This window comes from Aythya fuligula, chromosome Z (genome assembly GCF_009819795.1).
Source record: "Aythya fuligula isolate bAytFul2 chromosome Z, bAytFul2.pri, whole genome shotgun sequence".
In the NCBI taxonomy this organism is placed as follows: Eukaryota; Metazoa; Chordata; class Aves; order Anseriformes; family Anatidae; genus Aythya; species Aythya fuligula.
The window spans coordinates 9,716,273-9,740,802 of record NC_045593.1 but is presented as its reverse complement, the minus strand read 5'-3'; the positions used below and the strand labels follow the sequence as shown (position 1 = coordinate 9,740,802).

The following is a 24,530-nucleotide window of genomic DNA, read 5'->3' as shown; positions in this document are numbered from 1 at the left end:
CGTGCCCAGCCGAACACAGCAAACATCCCCACTGCCACCAGCTGCCACTGGGTGCTGCACACCTCCCACCAGGGATGCTCCCAAACCCACTCCTCCACAGCATCCCTCTCACCTCGGGGCATTGACCACCTCCGGAGAGGCAGGGAAGTGCGGGGAGCAGGCAGGGGCCAGGGGCAGCAGCAGTGCTGCGAAAAGAAACCTCGCAGAGAACATTAAATTAAAATCCAGGCAATTAAATTAATTACCACTAAAAGCATCTCACCTGATTAGTTCCTTGCATAATTAATTGCATTATCAACACTGGGCACTCGCTTATTTATTTACTGCTTGCAGCCCCCGTGGTGTCTGAGCGTGCCCCTCAGCTGCTCAGTGCCCGGTGGGGCTGGAGCAGGCACTGGCCAGGAACACGCAGCAAGAGGAAATCAGCGGGATTTTGGCTCTAATGACAAGCAATTCCCATGGGTGCCCAAGCGGATTGACAGGGATTGCTCTAAGCGAGGAGTTTAGCAGAGGCAAGAGCCATGGCGAAGTCACGGTGATGCCACGGCTGCAAAGGAGACAGCTGGACCACAGACCCCCCTTCTCCTCGTGTCCTACAGATGTGGGCTGCAGCCCCTGTTCATTTTGCAGGGTGTTTGCAGGCACGGCCTGCTGTGCCCCTGGGTTCTGAACACCTCCTCGCCCCGATAACACAGCCAAGGGGTCGCTGACCACACGCTTACCAGCGACACACCATTCATTGCCACACTCCCAACCCTGCTACCTCCTCCATCCTCATGCCCTAGGCAGCCCACTCTGCCCTCGCTTGTTTTTCTCGTTGATTTCCAGCTTTGTCCAGCACCTCTTCCCCTTGGCCCACATGCCAACATCCCTCCCAGCAGTATCTGGTACCGTGAGATTGATGCCCTGCAGCATCACAGGCTTATGCAGCCCCTCCGCCTGACCCCGTTGTGATAGAAATGCACCTGCATGGTGCTGAAGGTGAGACAGGGAGCAGAGAAATGGGGACCTGGGGATGGCCAGCACATCCCTGGGGGGCTCCTGGCTCGTGCCTTGCAGCATCCTCCGTGGCAGCCTCAGCTCACTGCCAGCTGGTGCTCCTGGCACCCCCGGCTCTCGGTTACAAGCGCGAAACCCACAGTTGCTCTCAGCTGTACAAACACAGCAGCCCACGGAACACACAGCTGCTATCAGCTATCAGGGCGGTGTGAAATATAGCACAGCTCTTATCTCCCACGATGAGACCTGTGAATCAGCACATCTCTCACTTAAGATAAGCAAAATCCTGTGAAACGTGCAGCTGGCCTCCACCGCAGCCGTGCACGGGCTCTCCTGCAAACACACAGCAGCCTCCACCACTTTTTGGCTGTTCCTCTGATAGAAACACACTGCAGTAACCACGGCCAGCAATCTTCCTCCCTGGCTGCCCTAAAAAAGGGATCAACTCTGACCTTTTCTACTTGCAGCCGTTGCCCCTCCTGCTGCACCATGTTGCTGGAGAAGCAACATCCCTTCCCAAACTGTTCGAGGGGCATCGTTACCATCTTTGACTCAAAGTTTGTGGCAGAATGGGCTAATTCCAGCATCCTGCTGCTGGGGTTTGTATGTCACGGGCAGCTTGCTCTGGCTCAAGAGACAGCATGGCTCTGTCCCCCCGTCCCCACAATGTCACACACCAGGGTACTCACTTCCCACCCGCAGGTAGGTCTGGTACTTGAGGTGCCAGGAGGAGCCCTCGTAGCAGGAGTACTGGCCACTCTGCGTCAGGTCCACGTTCTTCAGGATCAGGTACGAGCCGTTCAGGTGGGAGTCGTCGATGTCGGTGCCGTTGGCCGTCCAGGTCACGGCCGCGTCCCAGTCCATGGAGCCACACTTCATGGTCACGTCTGCGCCTACCCGCTCATACTGGATGTGGCTGTCTGTGGAGGGGGGAGAAGAGAAAAGCAGGTGAGCTCGGAGCCCTGGGCTGCCTTGGAAATAGGATCTTACCGTAACTTGTACAGCAAGCGAGGGAAGGACTGAGCCATGGACAGACACGATGCTCAAGGAAGCACATGTTCTCCTCCTGACCCTAACAGTGGTTTACTGTGACCTTAGACCAGATAACAAACCACATCTATCTCATAGGATGCTTTCCCCCAACCTTTACCTTGGAGGAGACACATCAGGGCCACACGTATGGCTCATCAGCCAAACGCCCCACAGCATAGCCTGCTGCTCACACCACCAAGTCATTGCCACTCCTGCATCCACAAGGCTTGCTGCAGGAGGCAAATCAAGCACACACATCACAAATTCCCAGGGGAGAGAGGTGACAGACCCCAGGACGTGATACCAGCAAACTTTATTTCCTAGCGGAGGTGGGAAGTGGGCAGCTGCCCTTGCAGCTCCCTGCCTAGGAAATGAGGTGGGAGGATCGCAGCCTACCTGTGCCACACTTTGGAGAGGGGCAGCTGCTTGGCGCACGCTATGCTGTTTATCTCCCTGCTTGGTTTTTCTTCTCTCGCTACAATAACATGATGCCTTGCTGAGCTGTTTGATTTAGCATCTCGCGAGTGGGGCAGTACAGCTCATTGGGCACCAGCTGCCTAATTGAATTTTCTCAGGTTTCTGGACAGGAGTTCGAGCTGACATTCATTAATGATGCTTGGCAATTGAATCTTTCCCGTGTTGCTACACGGGCTGTGCTGAGCCGCATGTGGCAAGAATAAAACCGTACGTGTGTGTGCATGATGCAGGGTGAAGCAGGACAGGGCGTGAGCAGGGGGTGAGCATCTCCCTCAAGGCTTCATCAAGCCTTTGTGCACAGGCAAGGGGTGTTTGATTCCCAAAGCACTCCCAGGTTTCCAAAATGCTTTTGACAAGGTGCATCAGTAAAGGCTCCCAAGGAAACGAAGCAGCCCAGAAAAACAAGGAGGGTCCTCGCAGGGATTTATAGCAGCTAAAGGTCAGGAGACCAAAGGTGAGAGGAGGCGGTCAGGCTTGGCAGAGGAAGACGTCACCGGTGAGGTTTGACAGAGATCAGAGCTGGGCCGGAGCTGCCCAGCATGCTGTAACTCATGCGGAAGAGGGGGGCATGGCAGTGAGAGGAGGCAGCCGAGGCTGTAAGGGCAGCAAAATTAAAGCTGGGGGCAAAAGTGATACAGAAGGGTGTCACGGTACAGACCAGCTCTGTATCGATAAACACGCAGGGACACATGGGGTGAGGAAGGGCTTGTTTGCCTTGCTGTCCCTGCAGTCACGGCTCCAAATTAGCTGCAGCCTCCATGGAAACACATCTTGGAGTGTCACACTCAGTTCCCTGAAAACATCCGCTCGGTGGCAATCAAAAATGCAAACCCAATGATAGGAATTATTAAGCAAGGGCTTGAGAACAAAACAGAAAGTGCTGGACCCTACAAGCCGCACACAATGCTATGCCCGTGTCATTAAGAGCACAGTTTTCAGATGAAAAATCAGCAGAAGAAGGAAATGTGGAAAAGCAAAGGTCAGAAACAGCCCCTCTGTAAGGGATGGCATGGCAGACTCAATTTCTTCATCCCCATAAAGAGACAACTGGCTGGAGACCTAGATAACACCTAAACAGGCACCTAAATAACACTGAATGACATGGAGAGGATGAATAGAGAAGGACTGCTTCCTCTTTCTCCTAAGAAAATAATTAAGGGGCAGCAAATGAAACAAGGAAAATAAAGTGCTTCTTCTGCACAATGTGTAATGACATTTCCAAAACCCACATCCTTCAGTTGCTGTGCATGTCTGAATTTTGGTGAAAAGCGTGATTAAACAAATCTATCAACCAAGGGTGGTAAAACACCGAGCTGCCCCAGCAAGCCCACAGTGGGGAGAGATAAGAAAAGCACCCCTGTGCCCATCCTGCTCTTTTCTCTCACTCTAGATTCCAGCTCCTGGGTCCTGCTGAGAGCTGGGACCAAGGGCTACATGATGTGGTATGGTCCAGCCATGCCTGCACCTTAGGGAGAAGTCCACAGCCTGAGCCCATCTGCAAAGGAGAGTGCCCTGGGATGAAGCTGGCCCTGAGGGATTCCTCCTGAAGACCCCTGGCAAGCAGCTGCATGTCAGTACACCTACTTCTGATAGGGAAATGATATCTTTGGGGATGCTGTCCTTGCTGGAAGGGGATGCTGAGAACAGTAGTGGAAATGGGCTGAAGGTAGTAAGATGCTGCTGAGATGTCTCAGGATCATCTCAGACACTGGCTAAAAGTGTTTTGAGTGCCTTAAAAGAGCTTACAGCATCCAGTGACAGGCAGAAAGAAGGAAGAGCATCCCAGCTGAGGAGTCTGTGGGGAGGGGCAGCTGGACTGGGTCCAGATAAATGGGCAGATTGGTGGAAATTTGGAAGACGGATGAGTGGGGAGATGAACGAGTGTGTGTGCCTGCAGACAGATGGATAGCTGGCTGGCTGGGCACAGCTGGGACGGGGGGAAGTGTATGAAGAAGAAAGGATAGATGACTATGGAAGTGGATGGATGGATGAACGTATGTGAGGATGCAGAGCAACGTACGAGGATGGAGGATGGAGGACTAACATTTGAGCAGCAGGCTGGCTGGATCAGTATGTGGATGGAGGGACGGATGGGCAGATGGATGGAGGGATGGCTGGGTGGGTGGGTGTGCAGAGGGAGGGAAGGATCAATGAATGGCAGCAGGGGAGGGGGTGGTTGGCTGTTCAAATGGCTGGGCAGATGGATGGATTGACAGATGACTAGGCAGATGGGCAGATGGATCCACGTAGATAACAGACCTAAAGCATGGATCCCAGCATCTTACTCCAGTTCTGCTCTGATTTCTTCCCTTGCATAAGGTACTCCTTTGAATAGATTTTCCCTTGCCCTTTCCTGCTGGTTCCTGTAAGGCCATTGACCCTCGTGCCCTCACACCTGCGGGGCAGAGACTGTGGAGATGCAACATCACCCAGCAGTGCGTGGAGAAATGCCTGCTGCAGCAATTCAGGGAAGGATTGGGGCAGGGGAAAGCTCCGGGGTGCCCAGCTCTGCTTCTCAGGACTGCAGCTGAGGGCTTGCCTGTAGCTGGGGAGGCAGGGCTAGGCTGGGAAGGGGGAAAAGGCACCTTGAATTATTTCCTGTTGGTCCTCAAACACAGCACAAACACGCTGGCATGCATCCAGAAGGACGCAGGGAGCCATTCCTGGAAGACAGGTCTTTGAAAGCAATAGTCTTTCCCAGGGCAATGACTTAAGGCTCCTGACAAAGAAGAAACCCAAAGCACAGTGTCAGAGCAGGCATTTCCCCCAGATGGGTTTAATGACCCTCACGCTGGGGCTGAGCCAGGTCCCCATGTCACATCCAGCCACGTGGATGTGTGGCACCCCACTGCCCCCCCTGTGTCACCTCCCTTTGCCTGTCCTGAGCTGCAGCTACCAGCAGTGCTTTTGGGTGGGGACAGGTGAGGGCAACAAGAGCCTTTCCCATGGGAACACATTTAATGCTTCCCAAATCCAGCCTGCCCAGCTGGAGCTCCTCAGCTGAAACTTCCTCCTCGTTTCCCTTCTTAATGATTCTTGACCTGCAAGGGCAGCACCACTGAAACCTCTGCAGCTCCCACCCCCCCCAGCACCCCAGTGGGGCTCCTTGTGCCAGGGTCCATCCCAAGCCAGCCCCTTGCAAGCACTCATGGGGGCCAAAACCATCCCAGTGATTTGCACACTGGAACAACTGCTCCCACCCATGGGCCTCTGTCCACATTCACTGTGGGGCTGCTGCTGGTGTAAGCACAGAGTGAGCAAAAGGAAGGCACCAAAGCATTTTTGGGAATGGGCACAACTGCTCTGCACCCTCCTGCACTCTTCTCATCTGCAGGTGGGGAAACTGAGGCAGCGAGAAAGGATACGTCCCCCTCTCCCCCATGGGACACGGAGCACTTCTGCAGCAGGAATCTGTCCTGAAGTATCTGTATCGCCCCACTAGCCTACGTACCTCTCGCCCAGAGCTGTGTGCTTGGCCATGAGTAATAATCCGAGCAGCTAATTAGATCTCTGTGTATGCATTCATAAATTATACATTTAATATTTACACAGTGCCGGGGGTACGCTGAGAGCTCTCCAAGCAGATGGAGCAGCGAGGTCTCACACCCTGCAACTTCCCGCTGTAAATGAGACTTGTAATGAGATCCAACGGGATCAGAGAGATGTTCCTGACCCTCTCTGGCCTTTGGCTGTGGGTCTCCCAGGGAACTGGCACAACCATGTAGCTTCTCTCGTGCTCCAGCACCCATGCTGGCCAGCCTGGGCATCACTGACCCTGCTCAAGGGGTGCTGTTGGCTCTGCTCCCAGCTGTAGCTTTGTGGTCCTGGGGGTTGCCTTTCTTGAGATGAAACAGCCTCTAGCACTGGAAAGGGTTTCCCTACACCATCTTCCTGAAGTGCACCCCATCCTTGATCTCCTCACATCCATTCCCTCCAGTGCTGCTTGGTCTCTTGCACTGCTTTCGTTGCCAGCAGAAACCTTCCCTTCCAGAAGAAGGAATTTCATGCTTAAGGAGGCAGTTCTTCCGCAAGTGATTTAAAACTAAATACATCTTTGTAAGGAAACAGGCATAATTAAGTGTCATCGATGTAGCCAAAGATATGGACCGTTCCAAGTTAATTTTGTCCATTAATGAAGAATTGCAGCAAGCGGAGCCCACGTTTGTTTGCTCTACTTTGGTAAATCCCTGGAGTCAGCAGCTTTGCTTTCTTGACAAGAAAAAATAATTAGCAAGAAACTTTAATTAAGAGATAACAGATGGGTGCTAAAGGACTTGTACTCAATCACTCCACGATAGCCTGGAAGCAGATCTCGCTTTGCTTCAGGGGCATTGCAGAGGATGCACTTTCTCTCTCCACTGTGGTCGGCTCCTGGCCAGCTCTGGGGCAGGCGAGCCTCTTCCCTCGGCCTGGATGTGACCACAAAATGTTCTCCCGTGAGGGGTGGCACAGCCAGCTGGCGTCAGGGGAGCTCTCCTCTAGCTGCACACACAGAACAACATCCCACCACTGCTCGGCGGTGGCAGGAGCCTGCTCCCCCCAAAACACAGCTGGGCAGCAAGCAAGCACCCTACTGGGGAGAAAACCCAGCACCAAGCCCATCTGGAAAGAGCAGGATGGAGACCAGAGACTGGTTTTGTTGGGAAGCAGCCTCTCCTGACCTGCCCGACCCCACCAGCCCAGAGCATGCCAGGGGCACTGCCCCTCGCAGGAAGGCTCTCTACCAGGGCCACCTCGTGTCCCCACCTGCCACCATGCCCAGCTCACGCTGTACAGCACCATGCTGCCCTGACACCAAATTGTTCCTGGCCACAAGGGACAAACAAGCCTGGGACTGAGCTCTTCCAGGGCTGCTAAGGCTGCTGTACCCATCTGCAATGATTGCACCTCTCTGGCACTGACGGTTTTGTGTTGCCATGCGCACGACCAGAAGATGAGCTGCTGCTGCTCCTGCTCTTCTGTCCTGCTGAGCCCATATGCCCTGGAGCAGGGATGGGAAGCCTGGATGCTGTTGGGCTGGTGACCTTGTTGTTTTGTTTTGCTTTGCTTTGTTTTGCTTTGCTTTGTTTTGTTTTGTTTTCTCCTAGGAGACTTTGGTCTCTCGTCCCAGGAAGGGACCTGAGCTCATGCGCTCATCTGTTTTCCTGCAGGAGGTCTTGGTAGGAGCTTCCCTTGGATGTCTTAGCTTTTCTGGTCCAAAAATGCCCATGCCCTGGGATCCCAAACACCCTCCTTGCTCGGACAGCCTGAGCTATGACTCTGGTTTCATCCTAAGGCTGGACTTGTCCTTGCAGATTTGGCTTTCTTGCAAAGCTGTGCCCCCTGAGATGATTTGTCCTGAGGCAGAGCAGTCACCTGGCGAAGCAGCAACTCCCCCAGCCCCCTGTATCTACACTGCAGCTGCCCCAACACATGAGTGGATGGCAAGAAAAGGAAGGTGTTCAAGGGCCAGAGAGAGATGAATGGCAATAAACAGAGCAAGCACATGGTGGAAAAATCCCACTGATAACCTCCAAGCTGTGCTTGCTTGAGCCTTCGCCCTTCGCTGCCAGGTGACTGGAGTTAGCACTGCGGGTGAATTACGGGCTTGTTTTCTGCTCCTGCTTTTTCATGCCGACAGGACAAATAACTTAGGCCACAAAAGAGTGCTTAGATCAGGCTTTTCAGCACCATTTAGGAGGAAATCGATAAGATTCGGAATTAGGTGCCCAAATCACAGCCGTAAAATGCAAGAAAAGCCCATTGCGGTTCCGCAGCAGCGCCGAGACGCCTGCATCTACCAGGCATGGGGAGGGGGCAGAGGCAGATAGAGACGTCAGGCACCCTGCACCACGAGCTGCCTTCCTCCCCATCACTTCTGGCCAGTGCCCATCATCCTCAAACAAAAACCTCCCTCCGAGCACAGCAGCACAGCCCTGCTCCTGCATGGCCCTGCTCAGGGCTGTGGGTTAGCATCAGGCATTGGGCAAGATTTTGTTATTATTAGCACAGAGTTATGGGCAAGATTTTGTTATTATTAGCACACAACTATGGAAGTCAGAGGCGTAAAAGACCTGTTGGGTCCCACTCAGTCCATCCTCCTTCTGCCAAGACAGTATTGGTCCCTGCAGCATATTTACTATTTCTCCGGTCTAATTTTACATACTGTACAATCTGCGCAGTGCCAAGTTACGATCCCTGTGTGAGAAGCACAGCTCTCAATTTCCAGGCTCTCGGGTGTGTAAAATCACAACCGCGATGTTAAATTAACTTTTTTTTTTTTTTTTTTTGCATTTAATCATTTAATAGCTCTAAAATTCAGCCCCTCAGGCTCTTTCTGTCTGTCTGTTGGCGTGGGCTTTGCCTGCTGTAGGCCAGTGGCTTGTCGCTGACTGATGCAACGCTCACACCCCTGGGTGGATCGGCAGCAGCTGGGCTTGAAGCTGGGACCGCTGCAACTTAACACGTGAACTTCTGTGGCCCGAGCTTGAAAAACTCCTCCACTTCCTCAACCGCAGGTACAGGAGGCTAAGCCTCCTCCTCACGGCATAGCCCCTGAAGGGACAAGGCACAGGGCACAACTTGTGCTCGGGGCCAGGACTCAAAGGCAGCACACCGGATTAATTCAGGAATCGAAGCAGGGAGGTGATCTGCAGCATCAAGATGCGGGGGTACCCTGTGGCCATCCCCTGGTTTGTCACCTTGCTGTCACGATATGTCCTCCAGCACAGCAGAGCTCAGCAGTGCCTGCCAGCAGCTGGGGTGAAGGCAGTGAAATGGGAGCTACCTTGGAAAGGAAAAGTTCCCTGTGATGTCCCTGGAAACCCCCAGGAGGAACAGCAGCACTTCTCCCTCCATCCAGATACCCACTGGAGGAGAGACCCCAGAACTTGTTTCTACTCAAAAGAAGAATTCCTTCACCCTGCACCAGCACCAAGGCTTCCCCTTGTGTTCTTGGCCGTGGGATAACAGAGGAGCTGAGATGCAGGCGCACATGGGGAAGAATAGATGGCAATAAGAAGCAAGGCATTTTTGCAAGTCTTTTTCCTTTTTTTTTTTTTTTTTTTTTTTTGATTCAGTCACCATCTCTCACATCTCTGAGCAACACTTGTACTCCCGTAGCCTAGCTGATTTCAAAGCAATATTAATAATAAAGCAACAATCTACTCTGCCCATCAGGGGCTGTATTAACAATTAAGCCAAGGCCTCAGGATTTGCCAGTGTAATAACAAGATATTACATTTGCATTTCATGCCTTTCACTCCGAAAGACCCTAAAGCAAAGCCAAGTGAGGGAGCGACGAGCAGCGCGTGCTGAGCTGTACTCAGCAGTCACGAGGAGCATCTTCTGGGTGCAGCCCTCCCACGGTGAAAAATGGCCACAGGTCACCTCCATGGTGTGCTGGAAAGTGCCCTGCTGCCCCCAGAGAGGTGAAGGTGAGGTGCACACCTTTGTATTGCATGAGGCAAGAGGAAACTGCAAGTGCCTGCTGCTGTGGGGCAGCCAGAGGCTCTGCAAGGCAGCTCGTGCGGATGTGCACACAGACGATTGCAAAACACAATGAAGAAGCACATGCAGAGTTATCCCCTGGAAAGATTAGGTTACGATTAAACGGGGACTTTTCATCTCGGTTTCCCATTCCTAGCAGCAGCACCAGCTGCTTTCAAGAGGAGGGTACATGCAGCCCCTCGGAGAAACGTGACCTCCTGCCTGGCCCTGCTCACGTGCTGCTGCCCCTAAGCACCACTGTCTGGAACACTTTTAAAAAATCTTTTAAAAAATGCTCCCCATTAAGCAACCATTTCCAAGCAGCCTCAGCAGCTGACTGGTGGCAGAGACCCCGCATTCATTGTGCAGAGCCCCAAACAGCCGAGCTGTAATTTCTGTTTGATGCTGGTCGCCTCTCCATTTCTGGAAACACCTCCTTCCCTGCAGAGCCTTTCCTGCTCATCTACCCACCGCTATTCCCTCTCCATACAGCTTTTATTACAATGCCTCTGACTAATCTCTCCGAAGGGAAGAGCAGGGCTGCTTTCAGGGAGCTCAGCTTGCCTTTGAGAGCTCCTCCTAACCTTCAATTACCGCCGCTGCTGCTTTGCACAGCCCTCAGCTTGGTGGTTGCTGGGCTTTTTTTCGTGGTGGTGGTGGGTTGTTTTGATTGTTTGTTTGTTTTTTCCTTCTGTGTTTGGGATGATGAGCAAATGTTAGTTCAGGAGCAGACATTCATTCAGCATGATTTGAACTAATTGCCCTTTTTTTTTTTTCCCCCCTATATTTCAACGCTTGGAATATCCAAGTGTCTTGTTGCAAAACAAAAGTTAAAATGCCAAAGCATTCATTGAGTGAAATAAATGAACGTGCCCAGCTCTCTGGAGAGCTCCTTGGGTTTGAAGTGGTAGAAGATTTTAGGGAAACTTTTTTTGCAAGTAAAAGTATACAGAAGCTCACGATGTCTAGGAGGAAGAGAGCTGCAGTTATATGAAGGCGCTACTGAATTACAACTATTATTAGCACAAGGTCCTTGAATTCTGGAATTTCTGCAAAATGTTTTGAATTCAGGTTCTGAAGCATTTAAAGGGCTCGAGAAAATATCTTTGGCTCCAAGTCAGCAAAGCACTTAGGCGAGCTCTTAACTTTCAGCATGTGTTTAAGTACCTTGCTGACTTGGGGCTTTTAACCCCGGCAAAAAGAAAGCAAGCAGGGAAGAAAAGCCAAAGGAAAAGTTTGTGTGCATGTGGAAATCTCCAGACAAGCTGAAAAAATATGGGAATCTCTTCTGGAAAGTAGGAGAACAAATAATAATAATGACATGCCTTAAAATTAAACACTAGGGAAAGCTTTCTATGGGGAGAAAGACTCCCAGAACAAATGGAGCATTTCGTTGTAGCCTAACGCTGACTTTGCTCTCCTGCTTCTTCAGCACGCTGAAATTATTTATTGCTGAAAAAAAAAAATAGTTCGGAAGTGGGAGGGGGAAGCTAAGCGTGATGGGGGAGAGAAAAATCTTGGCTCGAGCAGTGAAAAACATCTCTGAAATGAGTCGGCTGTGGGAGGCTGCCTGTCAGGAGGGAGGAAGAGGAGGGAGGAGGAAGCAATGAGTGGCAGTTGCAGGAGAGCCCAGGGCAGGAGCCTGCGTGTGTCCACGGGGCACAGGCTTGCAGCAGCTGCTTCCATGAGAAGGGAGGATCTGAGAAAGTCCAAAAGCAGATCCAAAGGGCACGGGGAGGCAGAAACTCTGCCTTCGATCAATGCAAATCTATGCACGCACAGGCAGAAAATGGCTTTTTCCCTACCTCATGCTGGAGGCCATGAATAGAAAACAATCTTTTCAGCTCCGCTGGTCACACCCCTCGCCGGCCGGTCGCAGCAGCATTGGGCTCTATGCATGTTTATTTTCTAAAGCAAAGAAAAAATAGGCTGCGTCTCCCGGTGGTGGGAGAGCACGGGCTGGCTGCAGCCCACACAGGGTGATGGGGCCGGAGGGATGCTCAAAGGCTCCACCAGGCTCAGTGCTCACAGCATCCCTCAGTTCCAGGTTTTAGGAACGGTGCAGGAAGGCTCAGGATAAGGCAGAGATGCACCTCAGGACCTGTTGGAGCAAAAGCCTTAACTTTGGAAAAAAAAATCTCAAAAGTTTTTTTTTTTTTTTTTTTTCCCTAAAAAAAAAAAAGGCTTGATTCCTTCTGAAGGAAACCAAAGGGTTTCGTGTCTCTTAAACTGCCCCTGCTGTGTTGTACAAAAGGCTTTACAACCCTCTTTTTGGAGGAGGGAGAGCTGTCAATTCAAAGTGAAGTGTCAAACACCATTTCAGAAAAACACCAAAAAGACATGCCGCAGCCCTTCCCCTCTTTCCATTCCTCTTTTTCCCCTGCCAGTGAAATACAATTTTGTGAAACATTTGGACGTTGACGGCACTTCATTTTACAATGGAAAGAAGGCTCCCCCGAGGTCAGAGCTCCCGAGGGGGATGCCCTGGCAGGGTGCGGGGGGCTCCTCCTCACTGCTCAGGCTGCGGCGCTGCCTGCAGACCCCTGGGACAGGCAGGCAGCGAGAGGTGGCTGGTGCCTTAATGAGCTGACAACTCAAGGAGAGGAGACAAATGAGAGCAGTGTCTTACAGACGGGAACCCGAGTCCCGAATGGAGATGAACTGACTGGCCCAAGTACGTGCAAGTAGAGCCGTACTCTGATTTTCCTCCTCCTCTGTGATCCGATGGCACCTGGCACAACAACACCATGGGAACATCCAAAGCACAGCTCACGCTGGGGCCTGTGTTGCTTTACCCATCTGGAACCCCCAGGGTGCCAACACGTCCTGCACTCAGCCCTACAAGCCACTAGTACAGCGTACACTGGTGATTCTCCCTGAAGTAGCAAGGCAAAAAGCCTCCTATAAATACTGGTTATGTGAAAAAGCTCCTCTGGGCTAAGCAAGTTAAGAAAAATGGTCCAAACTCACCAGAGGAAGGAAAACACAATTAAATCACCTAACAAACAGCCTGCATCCACTGATCCCCAGTGCTACACTCACATTGTTTGACTAGGCCACCTCTGCACTGCTAGCTGTGCATGTGTGCTGGGCAGCACGAAGCCCATCAGCACCCAGGGGTCCCTAGCACATAAACCCACTGGGAACCCCAGTGATGGCTTGTGCATGGAAATGCTTGGGACCTGCAGGTCCTGGCCACAGCACGAATTAAAGGGAGGTGGTGTTTGCAAGGACCCAATATCTACCTGGGAACAGGTCTGCACGCACTCCCTCCAAGCCCCTCTGTTTCCTTCCGACCCATGCAAAGGCTACCAGCCCTCATCGCTGCAACCCAGCCACGATCTGGGTCTCACCACTCACAGACGATGGGCTGCCTAGCTCCAGGTATCTGAATTAATTTTCAAAGAGATAGAGGAGCTTCATCCAGACTGTTCCTCAAAGCTCATGGCAGGAGCTTACCGCTGGGTCTATGACACGAAGCATCACACGACAGGTTAAAAGTGCTGCCATGTGCGCCTCCACTCTTGGTGTTTCTCACTATGGGGTCTTCACTCTGAAGCTATGATTTAGGGCAGGATAAACATTGTAACAGGATTAAATCCGCCACTTAAATCCTGAAATTCTCCTCCTGGGTTTACATCACAAAGTCCTACTCATGGATCAATAGAAAGACACCCACAGCTGTCTCTCTGGGGCTGCCAAGAATGTAATTGGAAAAACACAGAGAAAGAAATACAAAACGGCTACAGAAGTACACGGACTCGCATGGCTCAGTGGACGAGACGTGTCCAGACCATGCAGTGAGATGGACAACTTCTCAGGGAGGGCAGGCTCACCAAGAGGGAGAGAGGCTGACCTCTGGCTGTCTTGCTGAGATTGGGAACACCTCCCTTCTCAAGAGATTGATCCAATGCCCAACCTTCCCCAAATTTCCTGGGGGACAAGGCACATCCTACATAGCACTTCTGGGCTGCCCAGGGGTCACTGCTGTGCTTAGACTGGGGGAACTGGGAGCAGAGGAGGACCCCTGCTGTGATGAGTGAATCTCCTGGTGGGCTGATGGATTCAACGACGCTGGCCCTGCTGCCACACATGGGACTTGAGCAGCACCTTCACAAAGTCTAAATCAAACTAAGCCAATGCCATAAACCAGAAGAAAACAACAACAACAACAACAACAAAACCCTGTGTCTATGTATAAACAAATGTTCATTTTGAAGCACCAGCTGTCAAAGTCCCGTGGTATCTCTGTTCTCCTGGGAGCTCCCTTTCTGTCTCCCTTGCAGCCATCGCAGCAGCAATGCAACTTCTGCAGAGCACCGACTGGCAGCACGAAAATGGCCGTGGTGATTGTATCGCAACACTTCGCTGGTTCCCTGAGCCGCAGCTCCCTCCTCCGCTGTTGGAAGTGAAGTCCAATCAATGCTAATTAATTAAGGGCCAGAACCCGCCAACCATGGTCACACCGAGTTCAGCGCTGTTCCTTGAATATTCAGGGCTCACTCTCTGCCAAAGCAAGAGACTTGGGTGGAAAACAACAGGAATTTGCCTTGCAAGCCAGGAAGGACAGATGGATATGTCCCTCTGCTCTCAGGGCTGATAGCTGGAGGAGCAGCCTGTGTGGGGCAGACCTGATGTACCCCAGCTACACCTCAGCAGAGCAGCATTGACACAATAGGAAGGGCACTGAGTCAGCCTGCAGATGTCCCTAAATGCTCTCCACAGAGCTGGCAGAGCAATTTTCCCTATCCAAGACCAAGTGGAGGATACTCGTGATGGGTCCAAGCATCTCTGCCAGCAAGGGGTGGCACATACTTTCCCTGACCACACAAAGGGCTGCATTCTGTGTTGGAGAGGGATGGGTGTTACTGGGAAAAGCTGGGGATGCTCCTCAGGAACAAAGCCCTGGAGATAGCTGTGCCATAGAAAAATCCTAGGAAGGTGAATGGACTTCCAAGAGGCAGCACCCATGGGAATGGCACGGTGGGTTACTACAGCAAGCAAGCCTGTGGCTGCTTCTGGGCCTTCCTCCCCCTGCCAAGGGCCTCATGTGATGCTCTGACATCTGGGAGGCACCAGTGGGGACCCAAGTTCCTGAGCTCTTCCACTGCACCATGCAGCAGGGACCGTCACCAAAGGAAAAAGGAGACAGGCACACAGGCCAATCCCCCCGTGCTTTCCACCACGATGGTAAAACTAATTTTCTAGTCTGCTGAGCACAGAAGCTTGTGTGTGATCGCCAGTCAGGCACATCGTGCCTCATTGTGCACCTCCAACCCCTCCCAACAGCAGGCATCCTGCCGAGCTCAGCAGCACCTCTCCACTCCTGAGCAACACCACTGGGTTTTCCTGCTATGCCCCAAGCCTCCCCCGATGTCCCAGCAGCTGGCACAGGTTGTGGCAGGTCTCCAGGCTCCCATTGATGGCCAGGCACGGAGGCTTCCCATGGGAAATCACAGCGAGAGGGTTAGATTACCATCTGGATTCAATGCCCTCCATCCTGCGTGCCTCAGTTTCTCCCTTGCGCAGCGTGCTCTCAGCTGGAGCAACCACAGCACAGGCCAGGCACCGGCACAGCAGGATCTGACCCGCTGGGGTTTGCGGCTTGGCTGGAGCCAGAGGCTCTCCGTGACTCATCCTAAGGAGTCTGGAGTTCACGGCTCCGGCTGGAGGCTCCCCTCGGGAGTGCTCCGGGCTCAGTTTACCGTGCCCCTGGGAGCAGGCTCGTGCACAAACACGGATGGAGAGTATAGCTCGCCCGTCTGGTTGGAGACATTGACTTGGACTGAATCACTTGGGCTTGGGGGGTACCAGGACAGCCCCCACAGCAGACTCCTGCACACGATGCAGGCTTGCACTGGCCACTGCTGCCTGCAGCATCTGTGTTCCTGCCTCTCTGCAGATCAGAAGCACACTTCGGCATAGCAAAGCATCTTTTCCCAACCAGCTCTCCGCCAGCAAAGCTGTGTTACCCAGCAGTGCACGCTCCTTGCCCAGCGCACGGACATCAGAAACACATGCACACACATGCAGACCTCATTATACCTTCGTAAATTCAGCAGGGGCCAAGGATGATGTGCTGCAATATACAGCTCTGCTTTAGCTCATGCAGCCCAGCCTACAAAGCACACAGCTCTTTGCTGGCAGAAGTCCTCCAGGCTTCCAGCTTTGCAGGTCAATGTTTTTCAGCTTGGGCTCTGCAGACCCCTGGCTGCTTTGTAACACTCCAGAATTGATAATTAAGCAGGTTTAAGCCATCCAGCTGGGCTCTTCTAACAGAAATCTGCACTGGGGGAAATTCTTCAGGCTTTGCAAACTAATAACGCTAGGAAGGACATGCCACAGTGTGCTGAACCTGGGACAAAGGGCACACGTGGCTCTGCCCCATCCAGGGGGAGTTTTGCACCATGGTGGATGCATCCTGCCTAGGTTTGTAGTCAGGGACTGACCCTACACACCGATGCACGCAGATGTGCAAGGAGAAGTTTTAGCCCCTTCCCCTTGTCTGCTGAATGAAGGTGGTTTCATCCCCCCACTGCAAGCCACATGCTCAAAACTCCCTCCCCAACACCAGCCTCCCCAACACATGCCCCTGAGCAAACGAAGGAGGTGCCATTAGCCTCCAGACTACCTTAGCTTCAATTAGGACCCAGTGGCAGCTGAGCCTAAACAATAATCTTTCAGCAAATCCAACGCCAAGAGATCAATGGTCCATACGCCGGACTAATACCGCCGTAACCCCTCCTGCTTCCATCACTGTCGATTGCTTTGCGGTTTCACTTCACTTCTCCACCTGATTGGCCTTGCTGCAGCACTCATTACAAGGTGACACGCATTGCTTTTCCCCTCTGTAACGAGCCTGCCACAGACCCAGCTCAATCCTTCCTCTTCTCCTCGTTTTCCTTTTAATATGCCACAATTATATTGGCTTCTCTGCATGGATCCGCTCCATTTAGCGCTGCCCAACACTGCTTATCCTGAAAGATGTTCTTTCCATCCACGGGGCAGACTGCACATCTTGCAAGTTGTTCTGCTGCTGCTGGTACGCGTTGTGTCCCAGCATCTGCTCTTCTGAGCACGCTTCATGGTTCCTTTGCTCTGCTCCTACCCTAGCAAAATCCTCCCCTCAGAGAGCAGAGATGAGGATGCTTAGTCTCAGTGTCTTGCTGTGGCTCTGCTCCTGTGTTTTTGGGCTTTGTCTGATCACCAATGCAGCCCCCTCTGCCACAGCCCTGGGCTCCTCCAGGAGGACCTTGCCCCTCCAGCCTGACCTGAGGTGGGGTTTGCAGTTCCAGGGCACAAACCACAACTCCAGGCATTGGAAGCCCTTCAAAGCAGACAAACCAAGTGTCACCTCCAGCCCAACTCCAGACAGATTCATGTCTCTGTGCTGGCAGGACCAGGCTGCTTTGGCAGTGCGAGGTGCTGGCTCCCTGGCCACGTGTGACTTCCAAGGCGAGACCTTTCCAAGCTTTCGGAGGCTAAGTCAAGCCAAGCCCCTGAAGCGCTTAGTTTCCACTCCAACTGTCACAGCTTTACGAGATCTTCCACTCCTGGCAGCCTTCGCAAATGTAACAGGCATAAAAAACAACGGGCGTAACCCACGGACAGGGATTGCTTCCTCCCTCGCCAAGACAGGCCGCGGCCCTTCCTCGGCAGCCAGGGCTCATGGAAGGAGCAAAGAGCAGCCCCCAGCCCACCACAAGTCACCTCGTGGGCAAGCCCTCGGTGTCCCATATGGCTTCTCATGCCTTCCAAAGGGCCCTGGCAGCCAGGGGTGAACTCCCACACCAGCAGGAAGCCCTGGGATTTCGGCCTGGCCTCAATGCGCCAGAGCTCCTCTGGGGACCTGGCTGGACTGCAAACCCCAGCCCTCCCCTTCCAGCGCTTGTTGATATGTTTAATGAAGTCTAAGAGGTTACTGAGAGATGGTTTTCCTTGCCACTGGCAGAACTAATGAGCCCTGGCAGACTGCAATCCTCTCAGCATTTTCTTCTCATCACAGATGTCAACTATCTTCACCAGTTTTGAGGGACTGCAGATTCACTTGTCCTAAACCTGACAAATCCACACTTAAAAAAAATAAAATCTACAGCTTTGTGATCCACTTCAATACACCAGCTGACAGAGGGGTTCATTTGTTTGTTAGCAAAGCATATTTCTTAATATTTCCTTCCCAGCCGTCATCTGGCCCAGGGACAGATGCTTGCTTTGCTCCAGAACCTCATCTCCATCAGCTCCATTTCCAAAACCTCCTTCCATCTCCAGGAAGGGATACACTTGTATAGCAAACACAGGCAGCTTCTTGGTGACTTCTTCTGCACATCTCACAACTTTGGTAATCACAGGCACTCCCAAGAGCAGACCTTCAATGCCTTGGTGTGCCAAGATGTGCTCCCTCTCCCTTAAATGCCCTCTATTTTCCTCCCGTTCTTTTCCTCTCTCCCTTTTCTCTGCTTTAAGAGCAACCCTCCTTTTGAATCCAACAGCACTTTGCACAACAGGACATCCATCTTGCACAGACCTGCAGCTATTTCCAAGTGCATCCCTTGGACAGGAGCAGCGAGCCCACTGCTCCTGGCCCAACAGTCAAAGAGTAGAGCCGTCCTCCCAAAGCACATTGCAGCAGAAACCACCCTGCTCTGTGCACACAACCTCCTGCTGTACAAAATTAGCAGCCATCACATAGAAACCAACCCCCTGGATTTTCCAGAGGCTCTTGTTCCCAGCAGGGCTACCCTACAGTATGGGCCACGCTCCCGGGGCAGCCAGCTTGGGATCTGCAGGGCCACCGGGCCGGGCTGAGAGGCAGCGGGCAAGGAAACACAGGCACTAAAAATAGGCTGTCTGCGGTAGGGGCTGACCACATTTATTAGCAAGCCCGTGCCCTGGCTGACCACAAGGTCAGCCTCCGAGAGCTTGGCCATAATTCACTCCGTGTCTGGGCAGGAAGTCTACTGGAGCTCAGAGAGATGTCCAGTAATAGAAGGATGTTCCAGGAGCTGGGGCTATTTTCGCTGTTTTCTTTCCCTTTGCAGACAGGGAACCTTTCAGGAGATGCATTTTGTGCTGCAGAAGTAGCCAGGTGCTCTGGGACAGAGAGAAGGAGAGGAAGGAAATGGGGGTGCAGCTGGAGAAGACAGGAGGGAGTTTACGGCTGGGCTTCCTCTTATCAGACAGCCTCTTATTCACAGCAGGGCTAAAAGATAGCAGGGAAAAATCAGGGCAGTGGCAGTGGGGCCCCAGACCTTTGTGGGCTCCTTAACGCCCTAATGGCATGCAGCAGTGTTTAATGGGTTGCAGCTGGGGTGTCAGCCCAGCTGGGGGTGAGTTGTCCCTGCTGCTTCCCCACAGCTGTGGGCTAGCAGGAAAGACAGGGGTGCAATGGGAAAACTGTCATGGTAATGGATACCTAGGGATGCAGAGGAAGGGTTTTCCTTGCAAAGGCATCCCAGGGACACCAAGACCACCCGACATGAGTTGCAGCCAGCTCGTACCTCCGGCCAGCATGCGGTGGGCTAGCAGAGCAGCCCCCAGCAGATGCAGCAACCCCACTAGGATGATGCCAGCTCTGAGCCTGAGCCAGCTTAGCCCCAGGGGAGGAACAGCAAAGGAGACAAAGCCACAATGAGCAGATGCCTGCCTTTGAATGGCAGCCTGCAGAGTGGCTTAAGAAGTCTCTGCCTTGTGGTAGTGCTCCAATCCTGGTGGCTGCACATACATCATTGGTGCTGGAGCCTTTGTGTGAGGGGTAGTGTGTCCTTGCTGAGTCAGGCTGTCACCCACCGAGGTCCCCTACCTCTGGCAATGCTCTCTCCCATTGCCCTGCTGCTTGCACTTTCACCCTTGCAGTGGGGAGGAAGCAGTTCCAAGGCAGAAGCATCTCCTTATGGTACGCCCTGGGACCAAGGTCTACCAGGTACAGAAAATGTGAATACCACAAAAATACCACCACGCACTGACACTCATTTAGCCTGAGGACAGGCTGAGCTAAGACCCTTGCCTATACACTGAGCAAACCCTGATAACATCCTTCCAATGCCAAGACATGTCCTTTTATTGATCCAGCACCGTGCCTCTGTTCTGGCTCTCTGAGCTCTCCCTGAAGCCAATGTGAGCAGCCTTTTGGCTTCAGGATAGCTTGCAGAGAGTGAGGGATGTAGGGGCAGGTAGAGGCTGGGCCAAACCGTGCTTCCCAACCAGGAATGTTCTGCAACCAGCTCGTGTGCTGATCAGGGCTGCAGTTTGGATTGAGGCCGGTGCTTCAGCCAGCTGGATAATGAAAGTATCCAGAATTGTAACAGGAAGAATTAAAAAAATATAATTGCTAATGGGGAATTAATTGTTAATGTGGTATCACCATTGCAGGAGGGTGTGCCCAGTGTGGCCCTGCAGGGATCTGCTCTTGGCCCATTGCTAATCACTCGCCTTATCAATTACCTTGCAGGCAGCATAAAACTGGTGTTGGCAAAGTTTGCCAAAAACACAAATGCTGATGGATATCACAGAAAGGACAAGTCTATCTCCTGCAAGCCCATTCACAGAGCTGTGTCTTGAGGAGAACAACTCCACAATGGCCTTTCAGGTGCCATCTGGAGATGAAGTGGCAGAGCAAAACTCGGCCTGAGACACATGGAGATGCCACGAGGTAGGAAAGCGCTATGTAACGAGGAGGCAGAGCTGTCTCGGTGGGAAGCACGCACCGTCGGCAGCCTCCTGCTCGGCACACACGTGCTGTCCTCCCGACCTTGCCTTCCCCAGCGTGAACAGTGAGCGGCTGTGTACAGGCAATTACAGAAATTCCAAAACACTCCGTTGCACACACATCTCACCCTGGGGAAAAGCACAGAAAAGCAAACAACACATGACAGATGTTAGTCATGTCACTTAACGCATGACTGAATGGCAGGCCAATAGTGTGGGAAGAGAAGAGAAGAGAAGAGAAGAGAAGAGAAGAGAAGAGAAGAGAAGAGAAGAGAAGAGAAGAGAAGAGAAGAGAAGAGAAGAGAAGAGAAGAGAAGAGAAGAGAAGAGAAGAGAAGAGAAGAGAAGAGAAGAGAAGAGAAGAGAAGAGAAGAGAAGAGAAGAGAAGAGAAGAGAAGAGAAGAGAAGAGAAGAGAAGAGAAGAGAAGAGAAGAGAAGAGAAGAGAAGAGAAGAGAAGAGAAGAGAAGAGAATGGCTATGACCACAAAACAGTTCAGGGAAGACTGATTTGAGCAATGGGGAAAAAACAAGAATTGATTTCATGTAAGAGTATGCTCTAGTCTGGCCTCTGGCATGGACATACACACTACTCCCTCCTAGCCTTGCATATGGGATCTTAAAGAGCAAAGAGGTGGGAAAAGTTCCAGGACAATCCCTAACCTCTGGGAACTGCAGGCTGGGATGGTGCAGGGCATCACTCTGTCTTGTACCGAGCTTCTTGGACCTAGCATAGTGATGCACCTCACCGCTGCAGCCACTTTGATAAAAGGGTTCTAAAAAACAGTTATATATAAGATGAACGATGCAGAGCAGATGCCTCAGAGCTGTCAGTCACTGGGACCAGCACTGTGCATGGCTCCAGCACCCAGGAAGCCTGTTCTGGGTTGAAATGAACACCAGCTGCTCCAGGGAAAAGCAAAGGGGAAAAACAGAGCACCGTCTGTCCCTTCACAGAGCAGAATCCAAAAACAAGGCAAGCATGAAAGATGCCTCTCCCAAACAACCATCCAGGCTCCAGGCACTGGTGCAGGACATCCCCAGGAATTACACACAGTAACTATACTTCTATTTCAAATTTTTATAATGGGGAATAATGGGACAAAATCAAGCAGAGAAAGGGGTTGGATGCCCCAGGCTTTGCAAACCCTGTTTGTGAAGTGATCAGTGGGAGCAAAGCTCTGCTGTTTCTCCTAGGGGGTACGGAAGGATCCTAAGATAGCCTAACCTGCTGAGCAGGCACTAGCAATAGATGGTAAAACCGGACGTGAGAAAAGCAGCAAGGGATGGAAGAGGGAAGAGGATCACAATCCATCTTTGAAAATTCAGCGATGTGCAAAAATAGAAATACTCCAGCTGTGAAACAGGGGGAAAAAAGGCAAGGAAAAATCATCCCACGGTTTCCTCTCTCCCATCCCATCTATACTGAAATACAGACATTTCAAAGAGTGAGACAATTTTGCAAAATTGCTATAGAAAAATATACCCTCCTCTCTCCCCAAACACGCCCAAGCTGCCAGAGGGTCTGTAGTGGTACCGTGTCTGTGGTGGGGACCCACCTGAATCCCAGCACCTTAACTGCACAGCATTTGAATGACTGCCAAAGACCTCTCGCATGTCTACAAACAAACCACGCGTCCCTGCATGAAACTAGAAACCACCTCCTACACAGAAAATGCAGGCAAAACCCAGGAAACTTCCCCAGAAGCAAAGCTACCAGTTTAACCCTGCCAGATTGATGCCCGTGGGACTTGCATGGGCTGACTGATATAGGAGGAGAGCCGGTTGCATCCCCGTCAGCTGTCATAAAATCTTGGACAATGCGGCAAAGGGCGAAAAGAAGGTACCCACAGATGGTTTTCTCGTGGAGAAGCCAATTTGCATGGCTTTGCTGTGCGTTTCGAAGGCTGTTTACCGGCCCAGACTTTGTCTTAGCTGAAATGTGGGCAGCATCTCTAACGAGGCGCGTGCGAACAGGAGCTCCTGGGAGGCTTTGCAGCAGAACCGATTGCAAAAGATTAGCGCCGGGGCTGAAGGGAGCAAGAGAGGAGGGAAAGTAATGAAACAAAATCTCTCTTTCTTTTCCTCAGTTGAGGAATGATGGGGGCTAATTGCTTGTTGCTGGTGAGAAAGAGAGGAGATAGCGGCGTCTCCGCTCATCGATAAATTAACCCCGGCATGTGGCATCTGAAACGCATTCATTTCCAGAGACGTTTATCTCTTTCTCTCCTCTCCCGGGTGAAAACATAATTATTGTTTAAACATGAGTTAATTCAGCAAGGTGAGGATCAATAAAGCAGAATTACTCCTCTTTTAAAAGCAGAGAAATCTCAGCCTGGGACAGACGTGGATATAACTCCAGTGCAGCTGACGGATGGGGAAAGGGCTCCGCTTGTGGCAGGAGCCCGGGAAGAGGAGCTGCCTCCTGCCTGGGCTGCTGCAGCACCCAGCCTGATGGGAACAGCAGAGCCCATCCATGGGCAGTCGCAGCAATGACTAGGAAGAGCTGGAATCACCCCTGCACATACACTTTATAGCCTGCCACATCTCCAACATGTAAACCCTTCCTATGTAGAGTTTTGGCAATGCCCCGGGGCTTCTCCCTTTCCTTTGACAGAGCCCAAGCTCTGCTATGGAGATGTCTGCCCTGCAGGGACCTCTGCCAGCCCTGCTGTCACACGCCTGAGCCCCTGGCCAACCACATGTGCAAGCCTTGCAGCAGGCAGCACTGCTTTTTGCTCTGCTGTGCTTTCCCTGTCCCTGTCCTCTGGGCAGAAGTAAATCAGGCACATGCCCACACCGTGCCATCACGCCAACCTGTTCCGACAGCTAGCTCCTGCAAACCTTCTCTCTTTTTCTGTCCCCTTTCAAGTCTACCCCATGCATCCCTTTTTTCCTCTACTAAATTCAAGAGCACCCCAGTAGCTGTACAAAACCACCCTGGCTGGCCTGGGTCAGTGAGCTGAGCGCTGTGACAGCCTGCCAGAGCCACCCAGTGTGACGGATCAGCGGCGCGGAGAGATTGCTTTAGCAGCAATTGGATTAGGGCATGATGCTGCCTAGAGCAAGCACGGTGTGGGGCATCGCCAGGATCAAGCCATCCTCTGGAACAAGATTGTCCTTGGGCTCTGCTCAGGGAGGGATAGAGGAACCTGAGAAACTCCTGCAGATCCCCTCAGCTCTGACCTCCCTCACCTGAAAACCTTGGGGTTTGGGGAGCATTCCTGACTCCTGCATCCTAAAATGTGCCCTTCACTCCTCCAGCTCCAAGGAGAAGGACCGAAGATGAGCAGCAGAGGGGTTAACACATGAGCAACCTCACCAGCGCCGCACCCAATGCTGCTTTTATTAATTCATGTGGCACTTTGCAGGACGCTCCAGTAATCACCAGGGTGCACGTGAGAGCCAGGAGCGGGTGGCTGGCCTCACTGCGCCGTGCTCCTGCTCACTTAACAGCTTGTCACATCCTCCTCGCTCAAGTATTCAGTGCTAATGCATCTCTTAAAGTGCTTCATGAGCTATTAAAGTCGAGCGTGCCTCAAGAGCATGATAAATGGACTCTACGCCAGTATCTTCCCCCCACTCCAGCCAGTCCCTGCCATCAGTGGGATTAATCCAACCTCCCACCCCGCTCCCTCTGCCCAAGTGCCCGGCTGGCACGGGATGAGTCCAGGGGAGGAGGGGAGGCTGCAGCAGGGCACAGGGTGAGCTCTAGGCAGGGGAAACAAGCAAACCTATCGTGTATCCAACTCAGTGCCTCCGGGGAACAGCCAGATTGAGCACAGACATGCAGCTGCCCTGCTAGCCTTCCTCCAGCTCTTATACCCAATATTTCACCCTCTCTCTGTGGCCCCC

General features: G+C 52.2%; 1 protein-coding gene across 1 annotated transcript in view; it reads right to left on the bottom strand.

Annotated features, from left to right (window-relative positions):
* The window catches only part of CNTFR (ciliary neurotrophic factor receptor), a 182,154-nt gene that overhangs the window by 55,410 nt on the left and 102,214 nt on the right, over positions 1-24,530 (bottom strand). Inside the window, exon 4 of the mRNA XM_032206260.1 lies at positions 1,689-1,919. Coding sequence (XP_032062151.1) covers positions 1,689-1,919 — 231 coding nt within the window. The remainder of the gene's footprint in view (positions 1-1,688; positions 1,920-24,530) is intronic.